At 43.8% G+C, this 20,289-nt stretch overlaps 1 protein-coding gene across 1 annotated transcript in view; it reads right to left on the bottom strand.

The window, feature by feature from the left end:
* Nucleotides 1-20,289, bottom strand: part of TMEM241 (transmembrane protein 241) — a 147,204-nt gene that overhangs the window by 112,656 nt on the left and 14,259 nt on the right. The window contains exon 3 of the mRNA XM_011988092.1: nt 19,546-19,623. Coding sequence (XP_011843482.1) covers nt 19,546-19,623 — 78 coding nt within the window. The remainder of the gene's footprint in view (nt 1-19,545; nt 19,624-20,289) is intronic.

Below are 20,289 nucleotides of genomic sequence, written 5' to 3'. Positions count from 1 at the left end.
TTGCCTTCACGAATCTCATAATCTAATGGGAGACACTGACATACAAATAGATAAGCTGCAAACACTTGGATAATTGACCAAGCGGCCAATTATCTGAGGGATATTCTGTTCTCACTAGTCCTGCTGCGATAGATGTCGGCATCCCCAACCAAAAGATGAACAGATAAAGTAAGATCCCAACCTCCATCACAATGGGTCAGGGGTGACATCAGTCAATTGCTATTCTTCCAGGAAATGGCTTTTCCCACTTGACATTAAGCTTGCATGAATCAAGGGAGGCAGGATACAGGCCCATGGCCTGTTGTGCACCAGAAGGAAGCCCAGAGCACATACTGCAGGCAGGGCACTGAGGAGGAAGGAGGAGGTGCACTGGGTGAGACAGCAGCTGGCCTCACTGCGGGAGGCCCAGGACTTTGGAATGTAAGGTCAGCGAGGCCCCAGACATGTGTACTCCATGCCCTCGTAAAACAAAGAAAACTGCTGAGTTATATATTCCAAGAGGCATCAGGGTGTCTGAATGCCCAGGGACGCGAGGAAAAGAAAATATGCCTAGGGAACACCTTGTATTTTAACCCTCCTACCCTCAAATACAAAGAAATAACTTTAACTAGAAAAGAGATACACAGGACTAGTACGACCAAACAGACTTCTGGGAAGTGTTAGAGGACAGCGGAGTGAGCATCTGGCTCCAGACGTGGGACCACCTCCCAGGCACGGGATCCCGGTGCTTGTGTTCTCCAAAGTCATCTCCCTCAGGGGCAACAGGGCCAAAGCAACACACACTCATGGCACTTCAGACACACAGGAGAGGTGGCAGACTGCAGAGCCACCACGTCAGTGTGACGGCTGTATTTCTCCACCACACACCAACCTAAGACCATAGCCACTGCTAAGAATAATACATTTGAATCACTGGAAAAATTGCTGACAAAACAGGTGTGGGCAAGGCAAGTGTGAAGGGATAGGGCAAAAAGGAAAAAGAATTAAAAATCAAAGACTCTGGATTTGTATTGTTTCAAAGTATCTAAGGTCTCATTCTACTTTAACCACGTACTTCAGTGGAAAATCATAGAGTATATGCTAAGTGTAGTATATGCAAGAAAAGGATACCAGTCAACAATCCACACACAAACGAAAAGCCTTACCACAAAATCAGCAAATTAATGCACATTTATATGTCTTTAATTAAAATAAATAGACTGTTTCAGCAAAAGATGATTCCCTAGGCCAGGTGCAGTAGTTCACACCTATAAACCCAGCACTTCGGGAGGCCAACATGGGAGGATAATTTGAGGCTGGGAGTTTCAGACCAGTCTGGGCAACACAACAAGCCTGTCACTACAAAAAATTTAAAAATTCAGCTGAGTGTGGTGGGTTGAGACTGTAGTTTCAGCTACTCAGGAGGCTAAGGTGGGAGAATCATTTGAGCCCAGGAGGTCAAGGTTGCAGTGAACCATGATCATGCCATTGCTCTCCAACCTGGACAGCAGGGGTAAGACCTTGTCTCTTAAAAAAATATATAAAAATAGGCCAGGAGCGGTGACTCACACCTGTAATCCCAGCACTTTGGGAGGCCGAGATGGGCAGATCACAAGGTCAGGAGGTTGAGACCAGCCTGGCCAATATGGTGAAACTCTGTCTCTACTAAAAATACAAAAATTAGCTGGGTGTGGTGGCTGGCGCCTGTAGTCCCAGCTACTCAGGAGGCTGAGGCAGGAGAATCACTTGGATCCAGGAGGTGGAGGTTGCAGTGAGCCAAAATCATGCCACTGCACTCCAGCCTGGGTGACAGAGTGAGACTCCATCTCAAAAAAATAAAAAATAAAAATAAGATTCCCTGATTTATGTGACTTTCAATTAACCCACTAATTATCTGACTGACAGAGTCAGAAAAGGGAGCTCCTGGATATATTATTAATGTCTCCTCCACCCCTCAAATACACTGTGTCACACGGGTGGGAACTGTATGTGTTTTGTTCACATAAAATAAATGAAAACACTACATTGATAACTGTTATAAAGGAGACTAAAGGACTATGCTATACCATAAGGGAAACTGACCTAATCAGTGAGAATAGGGAAATCTTACCCATTTAAGTGATGTTTGAGACGAAATTCAAAGTTAAACTGGCTACAGGAGACAGGGTAGAACAGTGCAAGGGATGCGACATTCCAGACATAAACATGGCATGTGCAAAGGCCCTGTGGCAACAGGAAATTGGAGGAAGGCAAGTGTAGCTTGAGTAGATAGAGGAATAAACTCAGGGTAGGGAGGGCATAATATGGTCTAATTTGCATTTTGACAAGGTTGCTCTGGCTATAGTATGGAGAACACGTTGGAACAGGGTTTGGGTGGTGCATTAAGACAAGAAAAAGTTGAAAAGGCTTGACTGGAGAAAATCATTAATTCAGTCTTAAAAATTATTAATTTGAGATGCTTTTAGGACACCCAACCAGAGATATCGAGTAGGCAAGTGGATCACGGATCCTTTCCTGTCCTCTAGTGAGCAAGAATGCACTGTTAAGAATGCACTGTTAACATTTGATTTTACTGTATTTCCTTATCCTTCAGTTTTGAGAATAAAATACACAAGGTGGGTGGATCATGAGGTCAGGAGATTGAGACCATCCTGGCCAACATGGTGAAACCCATCTCTGCCAAAAATACAAAAATTAGCTGGGCATGGTGGCCTGTGCCTATAGTCCAGCTGCTCGGGAGGCTCAAGCAGGAGAATCTCCTGAACCTGGAAGGCAGAGATTGCAGTGAGCCGAGACTGCCACTACACTCCAGCCTGGCGACAGAGCAAGACTCCCTCTCAAGAAAAAAATAAATAAATACACACAACATTTTCTTCAACATAATGTCTCCCTTTAGTTTATTATTACAGCAATAAGAGCCTTCTGTGGCTTGGAAAGACGTTGTCACAAAACTATTCTTCATTGCTATCGTCTGAATCCGCGTCCCCTCAAAAGTCACATGTTGAAGTTCTAACCTCCAAAGTGATGGTACTAGGACGTGGTGTCTTGTGGCAAGTGATTATGCCATAAGGGAAGAGCCTTCATTAATGGGATTAGTGTCCCTATAAAACAGCCGCAGGCAAGGCGCGATGCCTCACGCCTGTAATGCTAGCACTTTGGGAGACCGAGGTGGGTGGATCACGAGCTCAGGAGACCAAGACCATCCTGGCCAACATGGCCAACCCATCTATACTGAAAATACAAAAATTAGCTGGGCGTGGTGGCCTGTGCCTGTAGTCCCAGCTACTCGGGAGGCTGAGACAGGAGAATCGCTTGAACTCAGGAGGCTTGCAGTGGGCTAAGTAGAGGTTTCAGTGAGCCGAGATCACGCCATTGCACTCCAGCCTGGCGACAGAGCGAGACTCCCTCTCAAAAAAAAAAAGGCCAGGCACGGTGGCTCACACTGGTAATCCCAGCACTCCCAGCACTTTGGGAGGCTGAGGCAGGCGGATTACAAGGTCAAGAGATAGAGACCATCCTGGCCAACATGGTGAAACCCCATCTCTACTAAAAATACAAAAATTAGCTGGGCGTGGTAGCCTGTGCCTATAGTCCCAGCTACTTGGGAGGCTGAGACAGGAGAATTGCTTGAACTCAGGAGGCTTGCAGTGGGCTGAGTAGAGGTTTCAGTGAGCCGAGATCACGCCATTGCACTCCAGCCTGATGACAGAGCGAGACTCCCTCTCAAAAAAAAAAAAAAGAGGCCAGGCATGGTGGCTCACACTGGTAATCCCAGCACTTTGGGAGGCTGAGGCAGGCAGATTACAAGGTCAAGAGATAGAGACCATCCTGGCCAACATGGTGAAACCCCATCTCTACTAAAAACACAAAAATTAGCTCGGTGTGGTGGCCCATGCCTGTAGTCCCAGCTACTCAGGAGGCTGAGGCAGGAGAATTCATGGAACCTAGGAGGCGGAGGTTGCAGTGAGCTGAGATCGTGACACTGCATTCCAGCCTGGGCAACAGAGCAAGACTCCATCTCAAAAAAATAAAATAAAATAAAATTCCAGGCCCAAGGGAGCTTGTTCACTTCTTGAACCAAGTGAGGACGCAGCTGGAAGGCACCTCCTATGAATCAGAAAAGTGGGCCCTCACCAGTCATCAAATCTGCTGGTGCCCTGATCTTGGACTTCACAGCTTCTAGAGCTGTGATAAATAAATTTCTGTTGTTTATTTATTTATGTATTTGAGATGGAGTCTCGCTCTGTCACCCTGGCTGGAGTGCAATGGCACAAACTCGGCTCACTGCAGCCTCCGCCTCCAGGGTTCAAGTGATTCTCTTGCCTCAGCCTCCTGAGTAGCTGGGATTACAGGTGTCCACTACCACACCTGGCTAATGTTTGTATTTTTTAGTAGAGACGGGGTTTCAACATGTTGGTCAGGCTGATCTCAAACTCCTGACCTCAAGTGATCCGCCTGCCTTGGCCTCCCAAAGTGCTGGGATTACATGCGTGAGCCACCACACCCGGCCAATTTCTGTTGTTTATAAGCCAGCTGGTCTATGGTATTTTGTTACAGAAGCCCGAATGAACTAAAACACTCGTTAACTCATTAATATTCACTAAGCACCCACTATATTCCAATCTTCTAGTCAATGAAGACACAGCTCTTAATATGACAGACCAAGTCCAGCGGGGGACTTAGGCAATAAACAGACTGTAATAGTCATGGGAGGAGAGAGAGGGGTGTGGGGGAAGGAGAGAGAATGGCTGACAGCTCCACATACATAATTTCAAGAACTGTTGACGCTTATTCCTGCTGCTCAGGAATAAGGATTTGGATCTCTGGCTTTACAGGTTTCCACAACTGTTATTGTGCTGTCACAATCCGGTGGGGTCAGACCTTTCAACAGTTAGTTACCTGGTATGTATAAAATCCATGACAACTGAGACTTCCATACTTTTCCAGGTAGTATAGAGACAAGGTAAAGACATGAGTTGCAAGTGTAGTGCTTCTTTGTGCTTTTGTCATCTCCTGAAATATTTTTTAAAAACATTTCTTCAGGAAGAAATGAAGCTACAACTTTAAAATCCTAGTTAGTTCTTCTGTACCTAAGGATTATTTTGTAGGGAGATATGGCAACAAGTGATACAACTCATATCTGATTCTGGGCACTAGAGAGTATAATCTTATAACATTTACATGGTTATCCGAATCTTTCGAAATTATAGTTTTCTTGCTCCCAAGGAACTGCCAGCAATTTGCAGATTAACTTTAGCCAATAGCTCTACGAGACAGAGAAACTTCACACGTTTCCCTGGGCTGAGCTATGTTCTCAGTTCTAGTGTAAGCCAGGTCATGTAGGGGTGGCGGCGGGAAGGATGTACATAGTCCAGGGCAAAAGGTTTCATAGAGTGGAAAGAATGTGACCTTTGTGGTGTTACAGCAGATAAGGAGGCCATTAGCCTGATCCTGTCTGCACTAGAGGCTCCTAAGTAAGCAGACCACACCCAAACTTGGATGCATTTCTTGTAACTGACTGAAAAAGAAAAACCAAAACGGAGCCTCAACCAATCACAGTCAACCAACCAACTGGTTAAAAATCAGGGATCTCCCACTGAATTATACCCAAAGAAAGCCAATGCCTAGCTATAGCCAATCATGTAGTATCTTTATTTCCACATTCAGCTACTTCAGCTATAAAAGCTCACGGCCAGGCTGCTGCAGTAGAGTTCTCTAAGCCTCCTCTGGTTCTGAGTGCTGCCTGAGTCATGAATTGTTGTTTGACCAAATAATCTCTGTTAAATTTATTTTGTCTCAAGTTTTTCTTGTCTTTATTTATTTAGGGATAAGGTCTCGCTCTGTTGCCCAGGCTGGAGTGCAGTGTGCCATCACGGCTCACTGCAGCCTCAACCTCCCAGGCTCAAGTAATTCTCCCACCTCAGGCTTCCTAAGTAGCTGGGACCACAGGTGCACGCCACCATGCCATGCTAATTACCTTATTTTATTTTTGTAGAGACAGTGTCTCCCTGTGTTTCTCAGGCTGGTCTTGAACTCCTGGCCTCAAACAACTCTCCCACCTCAGCCTCCCAAAGTGCTAAGATTAATAGGCATGAGCCACTGTGCCCAGCCTAAAGTTTTCCTTTTAATGTGGTCAAGCAAAACTGGATCCATATCCATAGTCTGCAATGAGGACTCACTTTTTTCATTTATCAGATGGGGATAATAATGCTCAGAAGGATTCTGAGAAGATAAGAGAATGAATATACAGTAGTGGGGGGCAGTGCATGGCACATTAAAAACAACCACCTCAATAAATGTTGCCCTTCTGGCTTTTCTATACATCACTAAAAGGACAGAAACCATCAAGGAAGACTGACAGATCTGCCTACATAAAATGCAACAGCTAAAAACACCATAAAGAAAATCAATAGAAAATTAACAAACCAGAAAAAAACACTGCCAACATATGAAACAAGCTGGAGTTTAATATCCTTAATGTATGATAAATCAACAAGAAAAAAAAAAATCAGCTCTCCAGAAAAAAAAAGTCAGTGGACAAAAACAGGTAATTCTGTCTGTCTGTCTCTTTCTCTCTCTCATACACACACACACAAGAAATATAAATGACCAATAAACATATGAAAAATTATCCAACTTCCCTCATAATAAAAAGAAATTTAAATTAAATAATTTTGAATTAAAGATACATCAGGCTTTGCCCAAGAAACTAGCAATTTTTAAAAGTTATATCCAATAGAGGGGATAATGAAACCAACACCTGCACGCTGCTGTGAGATACAGACTGGTATCTTTCCGTAACGTATGTACGTACTACTTGGCTGCATTTATCAAAAGCCTCAATATGCATACTTTTTGAGCCAGAAAATTCACTTCCATGACTTTATCCTTGGATATGAGTAAAGTTACCTACAATAAGGTTTTCATTTACAAGTGGAAATAAAACAGCACTCTGGCCTCATTGCTGGTCAGCAAATATGCCAAGCACCTCCGGGTTGGCTACTGTTTCCTCTGCCAGGAACTCTCTTCCCGCAAATTACCTGCATGGCCCGTTCTCTCATAGACCCAGATATCTGCCTAAAAGTTATTTTATCTGTGAGTCTTTCTTACCCACTCTATATAAAATAACCCCCAGTCCCCTGGCCTGTGACACACACACACACACACACACACACACACACACACACACCCCCCAACCTCTTACCTGGCTATATTCTCTACATGTACCATGATTGACACATTATGCACTTATATTTTCATGTGTTTATTGTCTCTCTACCTCAACTAGAACGTCAGTTCCACAAGGGCAACAATCTTTGTTTTGCTCCCTGCACATCTCCAGCACCAAGAACAATGGCTGGCATATAGCAGACACTCAAATATTTGCACAATGACTCTCCAAGCATTACTTTGGTAACTTAAAACATTTTTTTGTCTTCTCTCTCTAGATGGTTACAAGAGGAAAACAGCAGCAACAAAATCCAGCTATGACCATAACTGACATTTCTTCCTTTTCTCCAGCCCTTTAGAGACTTTGCTCTGAACAGAATTGCTGGTGTTGACAGCTACTTGGTTTTCAAGGGCAGGGATAAAAGCAAAAAATGCCTACATCCCACACCTGTCTCTCTGAAATGGCCCTAATGGGGAATTCTAACAATTTCAAATTCAATAAACATTTATTAACAATCATGCTGTAACCTAGAACTGTGACAACTAACTGCATTAAAAAACACACATATTTTCCTTTAATAGACATGAACTTAAACTTAGAATCTTGGAATAGAGGTAGTTATTGTGCTTTCTATATCTTATCTCTCTTTTACTTATTAAACAGTAGTACCTGGCTGGGCACAGAGGCTCACAGGTTTAATCCCAACACTTTGGAAGGCCAAGGTGGGTGGATCACCTGAGGTCAGGAGTTCCAGACCAGCCTGGCCAACACAGGGAAATCCTGTCTCTACTATAAATACAAAAATTAGCCGGGCATGGTGGTGGGCACCTGTAATTCCAGCTACTCGGAAAGCTGAGGCAGGAGAATTGCTTGAACCCAGGAGGCGGAGGTTGCAGTTAGCCAAGACTGTGCTACTGCACTCTAGTCTGGGCAACAAGAGTGAAACTCCATCTCAAAAAGAAAAAAAAGAAAAAAAGTAGTATCTATCTATACCAGAAATTTTTGAAAATACAGATAGTCAAGGAAAAGATTACAACTACAATGTTACTCCCCACAGGAAACCACTGTTAATACCTTACTATATCTCCTTCCAATCAGTGTCTATATGCACACATATGAACACTCAACAAAAACGGGATGCTATTGTACACATTGTTTACAACCTGCTTCACTTCACATCTTTCCAGGTCAAAAAAGTCATCCCCAATTTATCAATAATTGAATACCAGACCTACTGCTGGACATTTAAGCTAATCCTACATTTTTACTATTCTAATACTGTGTGGTTACCCTTACATATAAAGTCGGCCCTCTGTATCCATGGATTCAATCAATCACAGATCAAAAATATTAGGAAAAAGGCCGGGCAAGGTGGTGTACGCCCTGTAATCCCAGCAGTTTGGGAGGCCGAGGCAGAGGATCACCTGAGGTCAGGAGTTCGAGATCAGCCTGGCCAACCTATAGTAAAACCCCGTCTTGACTAAAAAAAAATGCAAAAATTAGCTGGGCATGGTGGCGCATGCTTGTAGTCCCGGTTACTTGGGAAGCTGAGGCAAGAGAATGGCTTGAACCCAGGAGGTGGAGGCTGCAGGGAGCCGAAATCACACAACTGCACTCCAGCCAGGGCGACAGAGCAAGACTCCGTCTCTAATAAATAAATAAATAAATATTTTTAAAAAGGATGTCTGCATCTGTACTGAACACGGACAGACCTCTCTCTTGTCATTATTCTCTAAACAATACAGCATAACAACTATTGACTCGCACTTACGTTGTAATCTAGAGATGATTTAACATGTATGGGAGGACATGTGTAGGTTATGTGCAAATACTGTGCTGTTTTATATCAGGGACTTTAGCATCTGGAAATGTTGTTATCTGAGAGGGATCCTAGAACCAGCCCCCCGCAAATATCAAGGGTCAACTGCATTCTTGTCTCATATTCATGGTGTTTTTGCGATATGCAGGATAAATTCCCTGAAGCGGAAACGCTATTAAAAGATAAGTGTATTAAAGTTCGTAACTTGGGGCTGGGTGTAGTGGCTCACGCCTATAATCCCAGCACTTTGGAAGGCTGAAATGGGCAGATCACCTGAAGTCAGGAGTTCAAGACCAGCCTGGCCAACAGGGTGAAACCCCATCTCTATTAAAAACACAAAAATTAGCCAGGCATCATGGCGGGCGCCTGTAATCCCAGCTACTCAGGAGGCTGAGGCACGACAATTGCTTGAACCTGAGAGGCAGAGGCTGCAGTGGGCCAAGATCGCACCACTGTACTCCAGCCTGGGCAACACAGTAAGACTCCATCTCAAAAAAAAAAAAAAAAAGAAAGAAAAAAGTTCATAACTGGGTACCAAATCACCTTCCAGAGAGGCTGTAATGACCTGCCCTACTTTACAGATCTAATGCTGTCTGATTCTAGGATAGCCAGAGGCCTGATCATTAGGAACAAACTAGGCACATATAACTAATGCAACAATTCGCCACCTCTAATTCTTCAGCTGATGCCATCTGGGCCTTCTGTGCTGGTTTATTCTTTCATTGTCCTGTTGGCCCACAAAGGAGGCAAGATGGAATTAAATCCTGAGAAGGTCCTGGTGGGATCTCAGGCGCCTGTGGTATGCGGGCCTCTAGGGAGCTACTTAGCTACAGAAGAAGGGAAGGGAGAGAGAAGGGAAGGGAGAGGGATGGGAAGGGAGAGGGAAGGCAGAGGGAAAGGAAGGGAAGGGAAGGGAAGAGAGAGAGAAAGAAGAAAGACAGAAAGACAGAAAAAGAAAGAAAGAGAAAGAAAAAGAAAGAGAGAGAAAGAAAGAAAGAAAAGAGAGAAAGAGAAAGAAAGAAAAAGAAAGAAAGAAAGAAAGAAAGAAAAGAAAAGAAAAGAAAAGAAAAGAAAAGAAAAAAGAAAAGAAAAAAGAAAAGAAAAGAAAAAAGAAAAGAAAAGAAAAGAAAAGAAAAGAGTGTGTGTGCTGTAAGGTCTCCCAGCAACTCCTAGCCACAAAGACTGCAGACCTTACCATGTTGAAGGACTATTTGCCAAGGGGTCTAATTTGAAAACTGTGGTAATACATGATCTTTCTTAACTATTAATAAGCACAACTATTGCATCTTGTTTGAATCATGGGCCTGCTTTTTGTTTCCATACACACTCTATCATCCCTAAGAACCCTGATGAACAAAGCATTTTACAAGGAGCTAACAAAAGTCTGTTGGCACGGTTTACAAAACTGTTGTTATTGAGATGAAGGCTAATTAAATTAAATTACTTGTTTTTCAAATAGAGCATGCATTATTGAGAGAACATCTGCTCCCTGAAAACAATTTGCAGTTTAGCTCTTCCTGGGTGCTGAAAAGGCTCCTGAAGCTGAATTTTTGAAAATTCTATGTTACACTGACACCTAGTGGATCATAAAATAGTTTCCAAACATGAAAATAAGACAGCAAAAGGCCAGGCGTGGTGGCTTATGCCTGTAATCCTAACATTTTGGGAGGCTGAGGCAGGAGAGGATCGCTTGAGGTCAGCCTGGCCAACATGGTGAAACCTCATCTCTACTAAAAATACGAAATTAGCAAGGCCTGGTGGTACCCACCTATAATCCCAGCTACTTGGGAGGCTGAGGCAGGAGGATCCCTTGAACCCAGGAGGTGGAGGTTGCAGAGCCAAGAATATGCCACTGTACTCCAGCCTGGGCAACAGAGCAAGACTCTGTCTCAAAAAACAAACAACAAAAAGAAACCAAAGTTCATGTTGACTACTGGCATTGCCTAAAATACTAATACCTTACAAATGTAAAGTCAGTATTTTCTTTAAAGTTGGAAAGGACTTCTGCATATTACATCACTAATTATAGAAGACTTCTAGATTTCTTTTTTTTTGGTCCACTACTGGTGACTATGCTCGTCAGTCTTATTGCCCCCTTTCTCCCTTCTTCTCACTTTCTTTAGACTTTTCTCTTTCATTCTTTACTCTTCCTCCTGACTCAGAGAGGATCACATTCCCTTGACAAAGTCCAGCCCTAATATTTCTTGAACCCAAGAGCCCCATGATGATAGTTTCTCACGGAACATAATTTAGATGCGGAGTCAAAGAACTATGGCCCATAGACCAAACCCCACCTGCTGCCTGTTTCTGAAAATAGCATTTTATTGGCACACTGTCACACCCAACTGTTTATGTATTGTCTATGGCTATTTTTATGCTCTAACAGCAGAGCTGAGTAGCTGCAGCAGAGATAGTAGAGCCCACAAGGCTAAGATATTTACTCCGGGCACATCTGTTGGCCCAATTTAGAATAAGGCAGCCTGAGTCCCAACCTCTGGACCTGACTAGTTGTGGTGCTCAAGGCTTCACACACTAGGCAGTGCCCTGGGCTACACACAAAGGACCACGTGACCATTGGGTTTCTGTAAAGTACCCCCCTTTTTTTTTTTTAAGAGATAGGGTCTCACTATGTTGCCCAGGTTGGTCTCAAACTTCTGGGCTCAAGTGATCTTCCTGCCTCAGACTCCCAAAATGCTGGGATTATAGGCGTGAGCCACCGTGCCCAGCCTCAAGCTCCATTTCTCAAGGCACTTTCATCACTGGCTCTTCCCAGCTCTCTGACCATGCAGAGTCATAACTTCTTCCCACTTAATGTTTCATTTTTTCTGGTCCAAGATTCTCAACACGTAATCTAGTTCATGCTGAAATGGAAATCTTCAGTAAGGTTCTGACAATCCCTAAAGCCCAATAAGAGCTTCAAAGAAACCAGTCTACAGCTCCCAACACCACAATGTTTGAAAGGCCACTGCTCTGCTCTTCTTCCCCACCAGGCAGTCAGGCTTTGACCCTGCTGCAGTGTTAGGGGCTGCTACCCTGTACCCTCCACTGTCTGGGCAGTTGCCTCCTCCAGCACCACCTTATCTACCTCACCCCTTCCTGGGAGGACCAAGGCTAGATGTGTCACTGAGTGAGCCTCAGGAGATGGACTACAGGAAAAGCACAGAACAGAGGCAACGTTAGTATAAAAAAATAGAGTTGGCTGGGTGTGGTGACTCACACCTGTAATCCCAGTACTTTGGGAGGCCAAGGCGGGTGGGTAGATCACCTGAGGTCAGGAGTTTGAGACCAGCCTGGCCAACATGGTGAAACCCCGCCTCTACAAAAAATAAAAAAATAATAATAAAAAAAATAGCCAAGCATGGTGATGTGCGCCTGTAGCCCCAGCTACTTGGGAGACTGAGGCAGGAGAATTGCTTGAACCTGGGAGGCAGAGGATGCAGTGAGCCAAGATCATCCCACTGCACTTCAGCCTGGGCGACAGAGGGAGGCTCCTCCGCAAAAAAAAAAAAAAAAAAAAAAAGGTCCAGGCGCGGTGGCTCATGCCTGTAATCCCAGCATTTTGGGAGGCCGAGGCGGGTGGATCACAAGGTCAGGAGTTCAAGAGCAGCCTGGCCAAGATGGTGAAACCCCGTCTCTACTGAAAATACAAAAATTAGCCAGGCACAGTGGCAGGAGCCGGTAATCCCAGCTACCCGGGAGGCTGAGGCAGGGGAATTGCTTGAACCTGGGGGCAGAGGTTGCAGTGAGCCGAGATCAAGCCACTGTACTTGAGCCTGGGCAACAGCGTGAGAAAGAAAAGCGAAGCAAAGCAAAGCAAAGAAGGAAGAGGAAGGAAAGAAGGAAGGGAGGGAGGGAGGGAGGGAGAGAGAGAAAAGAAAAGAAAAGAAAAAAGAAAAGAAAAGAAAAGGAAAGGAAAGGAAAGGAAAGGAAAGGAAAGGAAAGGAAGAAAGAAAGAAATAGAGTTGGGGTGCGGCGCGGTGGCTCACGCCTGTAATCCCAGCACTTTTGAGGCTTAGGTGGGTGGATCACCTGAGGTCAGGAGTTCAAGACCAGCCTGACCAACATAGCGAAACCCTGTCTCTTCTAAAAGTACAAAAATAAGCCAGGTGTGGTGGTGCCCATCTGTAATCCCAGCTTCCTGGGGGGCTGAGGCAAGAGAGTCACTTGAACCCAGGAGGCTCGTGAGCCAAGATCACGCCACTTCACTCCAGGTTGGGTGAGAGAGCAAGACTCTGTCTCAAAAAAAAAAAAAAAAAAGTATAGCCAGACACAATGGCACACACCATAAAGTAGTAGTCCCAGCTACTTTAGAAACAGATGGGGAGGATTACCTGAGCCCAGGAGTTTGAGGCCATCATGGACAACATAGCAAGATCCCATCTCTAAAATAAATAAATAAATAAAATGCTTGGCCAGGCATGGTGCCTCATGCCTGTAATCCCAGCACTTTGAGAGGTCATCAGGAGGACTGCTTGAGGCCAGGAGTTTGAGACCTACCTGGGTAACATAGTGAGATGCCATCTCTACAAAAATTTTAAAAATTAGCTAAGCATGATGGCTCACACCTATAGTTTCAGCTACTCAGGAGGCTGAGGCAGGAGGATCTCTTAAGCCTAGGAATTGGAGGCTACAGTGAGCCATGACTATACCACTGTACTCAAGCCTGGGCAACAGAGCAAGACTCTGTGTCTAAATAAATAAATTTTTTAAAATAAATACAATATAGACCCTAAATGACTGGTTAACTGTTTATTTCTTTATAAACAGTGCTAAGTTAATTTGGAGGTTTTATAAAAGATACTTGTTATGGTTCTCCAGCAAAGACTCTTGATGAAAAATTAAGGGATGTGGGCTTCTGTTTCATCTCAGAAATTTCTGGTCACAAAGGTATTGTAGCATGAAATTTTTAACTTAGAATTTCTCATCTTTGAAAGCTTGAGAGTTCAAACTTTGCTCTCTTATTTATACCAGATGAAAAGTGGCAAGCAGGTTAACCTGTAGCCTGGCAATACAGGAATTATAGGACTGCGTCTGAAGTCGCCAGTGAAATTACACCTGAACCTGCCTTCTGGTTCCTGCAATGGTTCCAGAATCAAAAAAAGAATGCCATGGTCTCATGGTGCTAACAGATGTCCAGTCAGATAAAACGGGTCACAACGTTCTTCCAGAACCACTTTTTGCAAATACAGGAAGCCTTTAGCGAAGGACTTCAGCATCTGCTGGAAAAATTGCTGCAATGTTCTGCAATGGCTTGGCAACCAGTAACTGCCATGTATTGACAAGTTTATGGCTGTACAACAGTGTTATCTGTCCCAAGACAGTCGGTTCCAAGAGCCTCATCCAAGACTAGTTGGCAACAACCAGTCACCAGGCAAACACCTAGGCAAGAGAATGACCCCATAAGGTTGCTATGCAGAGACAATACTGGCAGGCACAGGAGATACGGCCTCTTTGCAATATAAGAAATGTGTTGGTTGGGCACGGTGGCTCATGCCTATAATCCCAGCACTTGGGGAGGCCGAGGCAGGCGGATCACCTGAAGTCAGGAGTTCGAGACCAGCCTGACCAACATGGTGAAACCACATCTCTACTAAAAATACAAAAAAATTTAACTGGGCATGGTGGTAGGCGCCTGTAATCCCAACTACTCAGGAGGCTGAGGCAGGAGAATTGCTTAAACCGAGGAGGCAGAGGTTGAAGTGAGCTGAGATCGTGCCATTGCCCTCCAGCTTGGGTGATAAGAGCAAAACTCCATCTCAAGAAAAAGAAAAAAAAAAAGAAAAAAGAAATGTGTTGCCAGGTTCTGAGGTTCATTTGACATATGAGAGGGAATGGGGGCCTCTTTGAGCTCCAGGTTAGAAGGGCAATCTAAATGAGTTCTCCATGGCCTGTGCTGTCCAGTCCTAACTTAGGACCCACTCTCCAGCCCCACCATTACAATCCCCACCCCACAGTAGCCACTGGGACTCCAAACTGTCTTCCTGATATTTCCATTTTTAGAAGAGCCAAATCTCTGTCATCTCTGCATTCACAGTTACTCAGTAAAACTGGGCTTCACTTCCCTAATGACATAATCAGAAAACCGAGCCCAGGAGGAAACAGCAGCCACAGCAAATACAAACCCAGCCCAGCACACACAAAACAACGTGGGTGCTGGATCTTTCTGCTGAACATCTGGTAGCGCTCCTTCGCCAAGGGCCATGGCAACTGGAAATCCTGAGCTGTACCAGCAGTTACAAGATCCACCAAAAACCCAGATATGGGGATCTTTGACAAAAAGTTTAATGGAGCTATGGGTGGCTGTGAATACACCTACCTATAGGAGACAGAGGTGAAAAGACTTCTATGGAGTTTAGCTAGGAGCTGAAAAGAAGATGTGACCACGGATATTCCGAGATAGGTAGAACCCAGCAGCACACTGCCAAGTCCAAGGGGTAAGTGTCTAGTGGGTTTCAAACTTCTACAGTCAAAGGACCACTTCTTCCAGGGAAGCAAACTTGAGAATCTTTGGCCAGTTCTTCTAGTCATTACCAGCCCTTCAAAACACCAATTAGAAGGCTGGGCACAGTGGCTCATGCCTGTAATCCCAGCACTTTGGGAGGCTGAAGGGGGAGGATTGCTTAAGGTTAGGAGTTAGAGATCAGCCTGGGCAATATTGCAAACCCCTATCTCCACAGAAAATTAAACAATTGGCTGGGCGTGGTAGTGCACACCTGTACTCCCAGTCACTTGGGAAACTGAGGTGAGAGGATAGCTTGAGCCCAGAAGAAGTTCAAGGCTGCGGTGAACTAAGATTGAGCCACGGCACTCCAGCCTGGGCGACAGAGCAAGACCTTACCTCAAAAAACAAAATAATAAAAGTATGGAGAATTCTATCAACAGATAAATGCATAAACAAAATGTGATGAATACATATGGACATTGTTCAGCCTTCACAAGGAATGAAATTCTGATTCCTGCTACAACATGCATGAAACTTGAAAACATTAATGCTAAGTAAAGAAAGTCAGACACCAAAGAACAAATACTGTACAACTCTGGGTACTCAAGGTACCCAGAATAGGCAAATTCATAGACAAAGAAAGTAGAACAGGAGCAACTGGGAGGGGAGAATGGGAAGATACCATTTAATGGGTACAGAGTTTATGTTTGGAATGACGAAAAAGTTCTAGACAAAAATAGTTATGATGATTGTACAATATTGTGACTATAACCAATGCCAATGAATTGTGCACTTAAAATGGTTAAAATGGGAAATCTTATGTTATACAAAAATTTTTTTCATGTGAAAAATGGCATTGCTTTTAAGAAAATATGAGTAAGTTAATTTTTAAAGATGGCTATTAATAAGTAAATAATTTACATCAGAAATTATGTGATAATTAGAATCAGCAAGGAAGACTCATGTTGATCTGCACCAGTGGTCCTCAGGTCATAATGTGATCGCCAATTCCCTCATCCCGGCCCAAGCTCCTGCTTCTTCGAAGGAATATGTTTACCCATTTGGAGCTAGGGTCCTTCAGTATTTAAATATCACAACTATCGCAGGCCTTGTGAATTCTGTATCCCTATTTGTTTAAATGAAACCCAATTCTTACTGAACTATCCACCATAACAGTGGAGTATTTAGTAAGACTTGTGCTTAATATAACATATAGAATCCCAAAAGTATCTTTATTTCATCCAATTAAGGATACTATACCATGAAAATGCACAATTGTGACTTAATGAACTTCTCCTTTGGATTAGCTAAGCACATTGTGTGGAATATTCCTTCTGGATATGGATTATGATATAATATGGTCACGTACATTAATGTACACCTATGTTCCCAGGATCTCTCCTTCATAAAACTTCTTAATACTAGTTTTTTGTTCTCTGGTTTTAAATTTTCAGGAGAAGCCAAAATTAGTATTCTTCTTTCTTTTTTTTTTCTTTTGAGACAGGGTCTCACTCTGTCACCCAGGCTGGAGTGCAGTGGCATGATCTCAGCTCACTGCAACCTCTGCCTCCCTGGCTCAAGCGATTCTCCTGCCTCAGCCTCCCAAGTAGCCACGCTGGGCTCATTTTTATATTTTTAGTAGAGAGGGGATTTCACTATGTTGGCCAGGCTGGTCACCTCAAGTGATCTTCCTGCCTCAGCTTCCCTAAGTGCTGGGATTACAGGCATGAGCCACCACATCTGGTTGAAAAGCTAAAATTATTAATATTACCCTGAACATGTTCTCAAATCTTCTCCAGAGTGCCAAACAAAGGAGTGACTTAACAATTAAGCAATCAATCTGATTAATGGAGAAGCTGGGCAGAGTCATCACAAGGCGAATAACTTGGCCTGCTCATTCAGCGGGGATGTTTACTTTATTCATATTAACCTTAACTTAGTTTTCTTTTCACTTTGCGCATCATTTCAGGATAGGAAGGATGTTCTCAAAGAATCAGGAGGATATCTAGGTGAGGCAGGAGTAGATAACCAATTCGGATTACAGTTTTGGCTAGATAATGTCATCGTCTTTAAAATTTTTTTTTTTTTTTTGAGACGGAGTTTCGCTCTGTCTCCCAGGCTGGAGTGCAGTGGTGCAATCACTGCCTCCTGGGTTCCAGTGATTCTCCTGCCTCAGCCTTTCAAGTAGCTGGAATTACAGGCATGCGCCACCACACCTGGCTAATTGCGTATTTTTATTACAGATGGGGTTTCACCATGTTGGTCAGGCTAGTCTCGAACTCCTCACCTCAAGTGATATACCTGCCTCGGCCTCCCAAACTGCTGGGATAACAGGTGTGAGCCACCACACTCGGCCTAAATTTCTTTTAAACATATTTAAAAGGCTGTTTTAATAGAATCATAACAACTAACGTATTGTGTGATCTGGATTGGACCCCGGACTAGAATTTTGGAGTGGAGGGCTATAAAGGATACCATTGAGGTAACTGGCAAAATATGGTCTTTAAATGGGATAATAGTATTGTATCTATGTTAATATCTCCCCGATTTTGATAATTTTATTGCAGTCTTGTAAGAGAATGTCCTTGCTCTTAGGAAAAATACCCTAAAGAATTCAGAAGTAAAGAAAAGAGACATTTCTTGTCAAATCTACAACTTACTTTCAAAAAGTTCAGGAAAAAAAAAGTTTATATATTTATATACATATGTATGCATATACATATACATATATGCACAGTACATCAAGAGAAAATGATAAGAAAAGCATGAGAAAACAAGGAAATCGCCGAGCACGGTGGCTCACGCCTGTAATCCCAGCACTTTGGGAGGCTGAGGTGGGCGGATTACCTGAGGTTGGGAGTTTTGAGACCAGCCTGACGAACACGGAGAAATCTCACCTCTACTAAAAATACAAAATTAGCCAGGCATGGTGACTAGTGCCTGTAATCCTGGCTACCCGGGAGGCTGAGGCAGGACAATCGCTTGAACCCAGGAGGCAGAGGTTGCGGTGAGTTGAGATTGTGTCATTGCACTCTAGCCTGGGCAACAAGAGCAAAACTCCATCTCAAAATAATAAGCATCATCATAAGGAAATCTGAGTAATGGGTAGGGGAGTTCATTGTATCATTCTAACTTTTCTATAGCTAAGAATTTTTTTTGAGGCACGGTCTCCTGCTGTGGCTCAGGCTGGAGTGCTGTGGTGTAATCATGGCAAACTACAGCCTTGACCTCCCAGGCTCAGGTGATCCTCCCTCTTCAGTCTCCTGAGTAGCAGGGAACACAGGCACGCACCACACCTGGTTAATATTTTTCTTACTATTTTTGTAGAGGTGAGGTCTCCCTATGTTGTCCAGGCTGGTCTCAAACTCTTGGGCTCAAGTGATCTTCCTGCCTTGGTTTCCCAAAGTGCTGGGATTACAGGCATGAGCCACCATGCTCAGCCAGAAATAATTTAAAATAAGAAATTTACTAAAAAAACTTGTTAAGCTAATATAATTTCATTCATCATATCCTATGATCTAAAACAAAGCAAAATTAATTTGACATTATAAAATACATATCTCAATTAACTTTTTCCCCACACTACATCAATGTATCAGTTAATACTATATAAGTGGCATTACTACCCAGGAAAATACTATTTGAATTTTATCTGAAAATAAATCACTAAACTTCACAGTTAGAAGGGAACTAAGAGAGCAAACAACTCAAACAAACCTCTGTGTTGGCCAGGCATAGTGGCTCACGCCTGTAATCCTAGCATTTTGGGAGGTCAAGGCAGGTGGATCACTTGAAGTCAGGAGTTCAAGACCAGCCTGGTCAACATGGTGAAACCCCGTCTCTACTAAAAACACAAAAATTAGCCGGGCATGGTGGTATGTGCCTGTAATCCCAGCTACTCGGGGGGCTGGGGCACGAGAATTGCTTGAACCTGGGGGGGCGGAGGTTGCAGTAAGCCAAGATCATGCCACTGCACCCCAGCCTGGGAGACGGAGCGAGACTCTGTCTCAAAAATAAATAAATAAGTAAATAAATAAACCTCTGTGTTTCCAGTGTAACATCATATGAAATTATACAACATCAAAAGGAAGCAGAGTGTGAATCACGCATGAGTCCAGCACAGAGAGGTTATACCTTGAACTGCTGTTGATCTCTACCCAGCCCAGCTTCCAGGACACATGAAGCAAAAGTCCACCAGTGAGTGTCTGCCACCTGGAAAGGACAAGAGGCAATGTGAATTTCATAGAGTGCTACAGTCTCCAACACCATCCAGCCCCAGCAGATCTGCTGACTGACACAAAGAGACACGTGCAACTCTGTTTACTCCTCTTTTCTCCCACTCTCTCCCAATTATCCCATTTCTCAGACTTTCCTTCTCAATCTCTACTATTCCCTTGAGTCCAGCTGTCCAGCAAGTACTGACATTGACATTCTTCTCCTCTTGTTTTTTGTTTTTTGTTTTTTTTTTTTTTGAGATGGAGTTTCCCTCTGTCGCTCAGGCTGGAGTGCAATGGTGCAAACTTGGCTCACTGCAACCCCCGCCTCCCAGGTTCAAGCAATTATCCTGCCTTTGCCTCCTAAGCAGTTGGGGCTATAGGCGCGTGCCACCATGCCTGGCTAATTTTTTGTATTTTTAGTAGAGACGGAGTTTTACCGTTAGCCAGGGTGGTCTCGATCTCCTGACCTCAAGATCCACCTGCCTTGGCCTCCCAAAGTGCTGGCATTACAGGTGTGAGCCACTGCGCCTGGCCTCTTCTCCTCTTATTCTAGACTTTTCCTGAACGGCCTCGCTCATAGTCACTGCTTCTCCCACTGCCTCTACTTTGATGATTCCCCAATCCCCATTCTCACCTGGATACTGCCACAATGATCTCCCAC

Source organism: Mandrillus leucophaeus, unplaced genomic scaffold (assembly GCF_000951045.1).
Source record: "Mandrillus leucophaeus isolate KB7577 unplaced genomic scaffold, Mleu.le_1.0 Scaffold322, whole genome shotgun sequence".
NCBI lineage: Eukaryota > Metazoa > Chordata > Mammalia > Primates > Cercopithecidae > Mandrillus > Mandrillus leucophaeus.
This window is presented reverse-complemented; position numbering and strand designations above follow the sequence as displayed.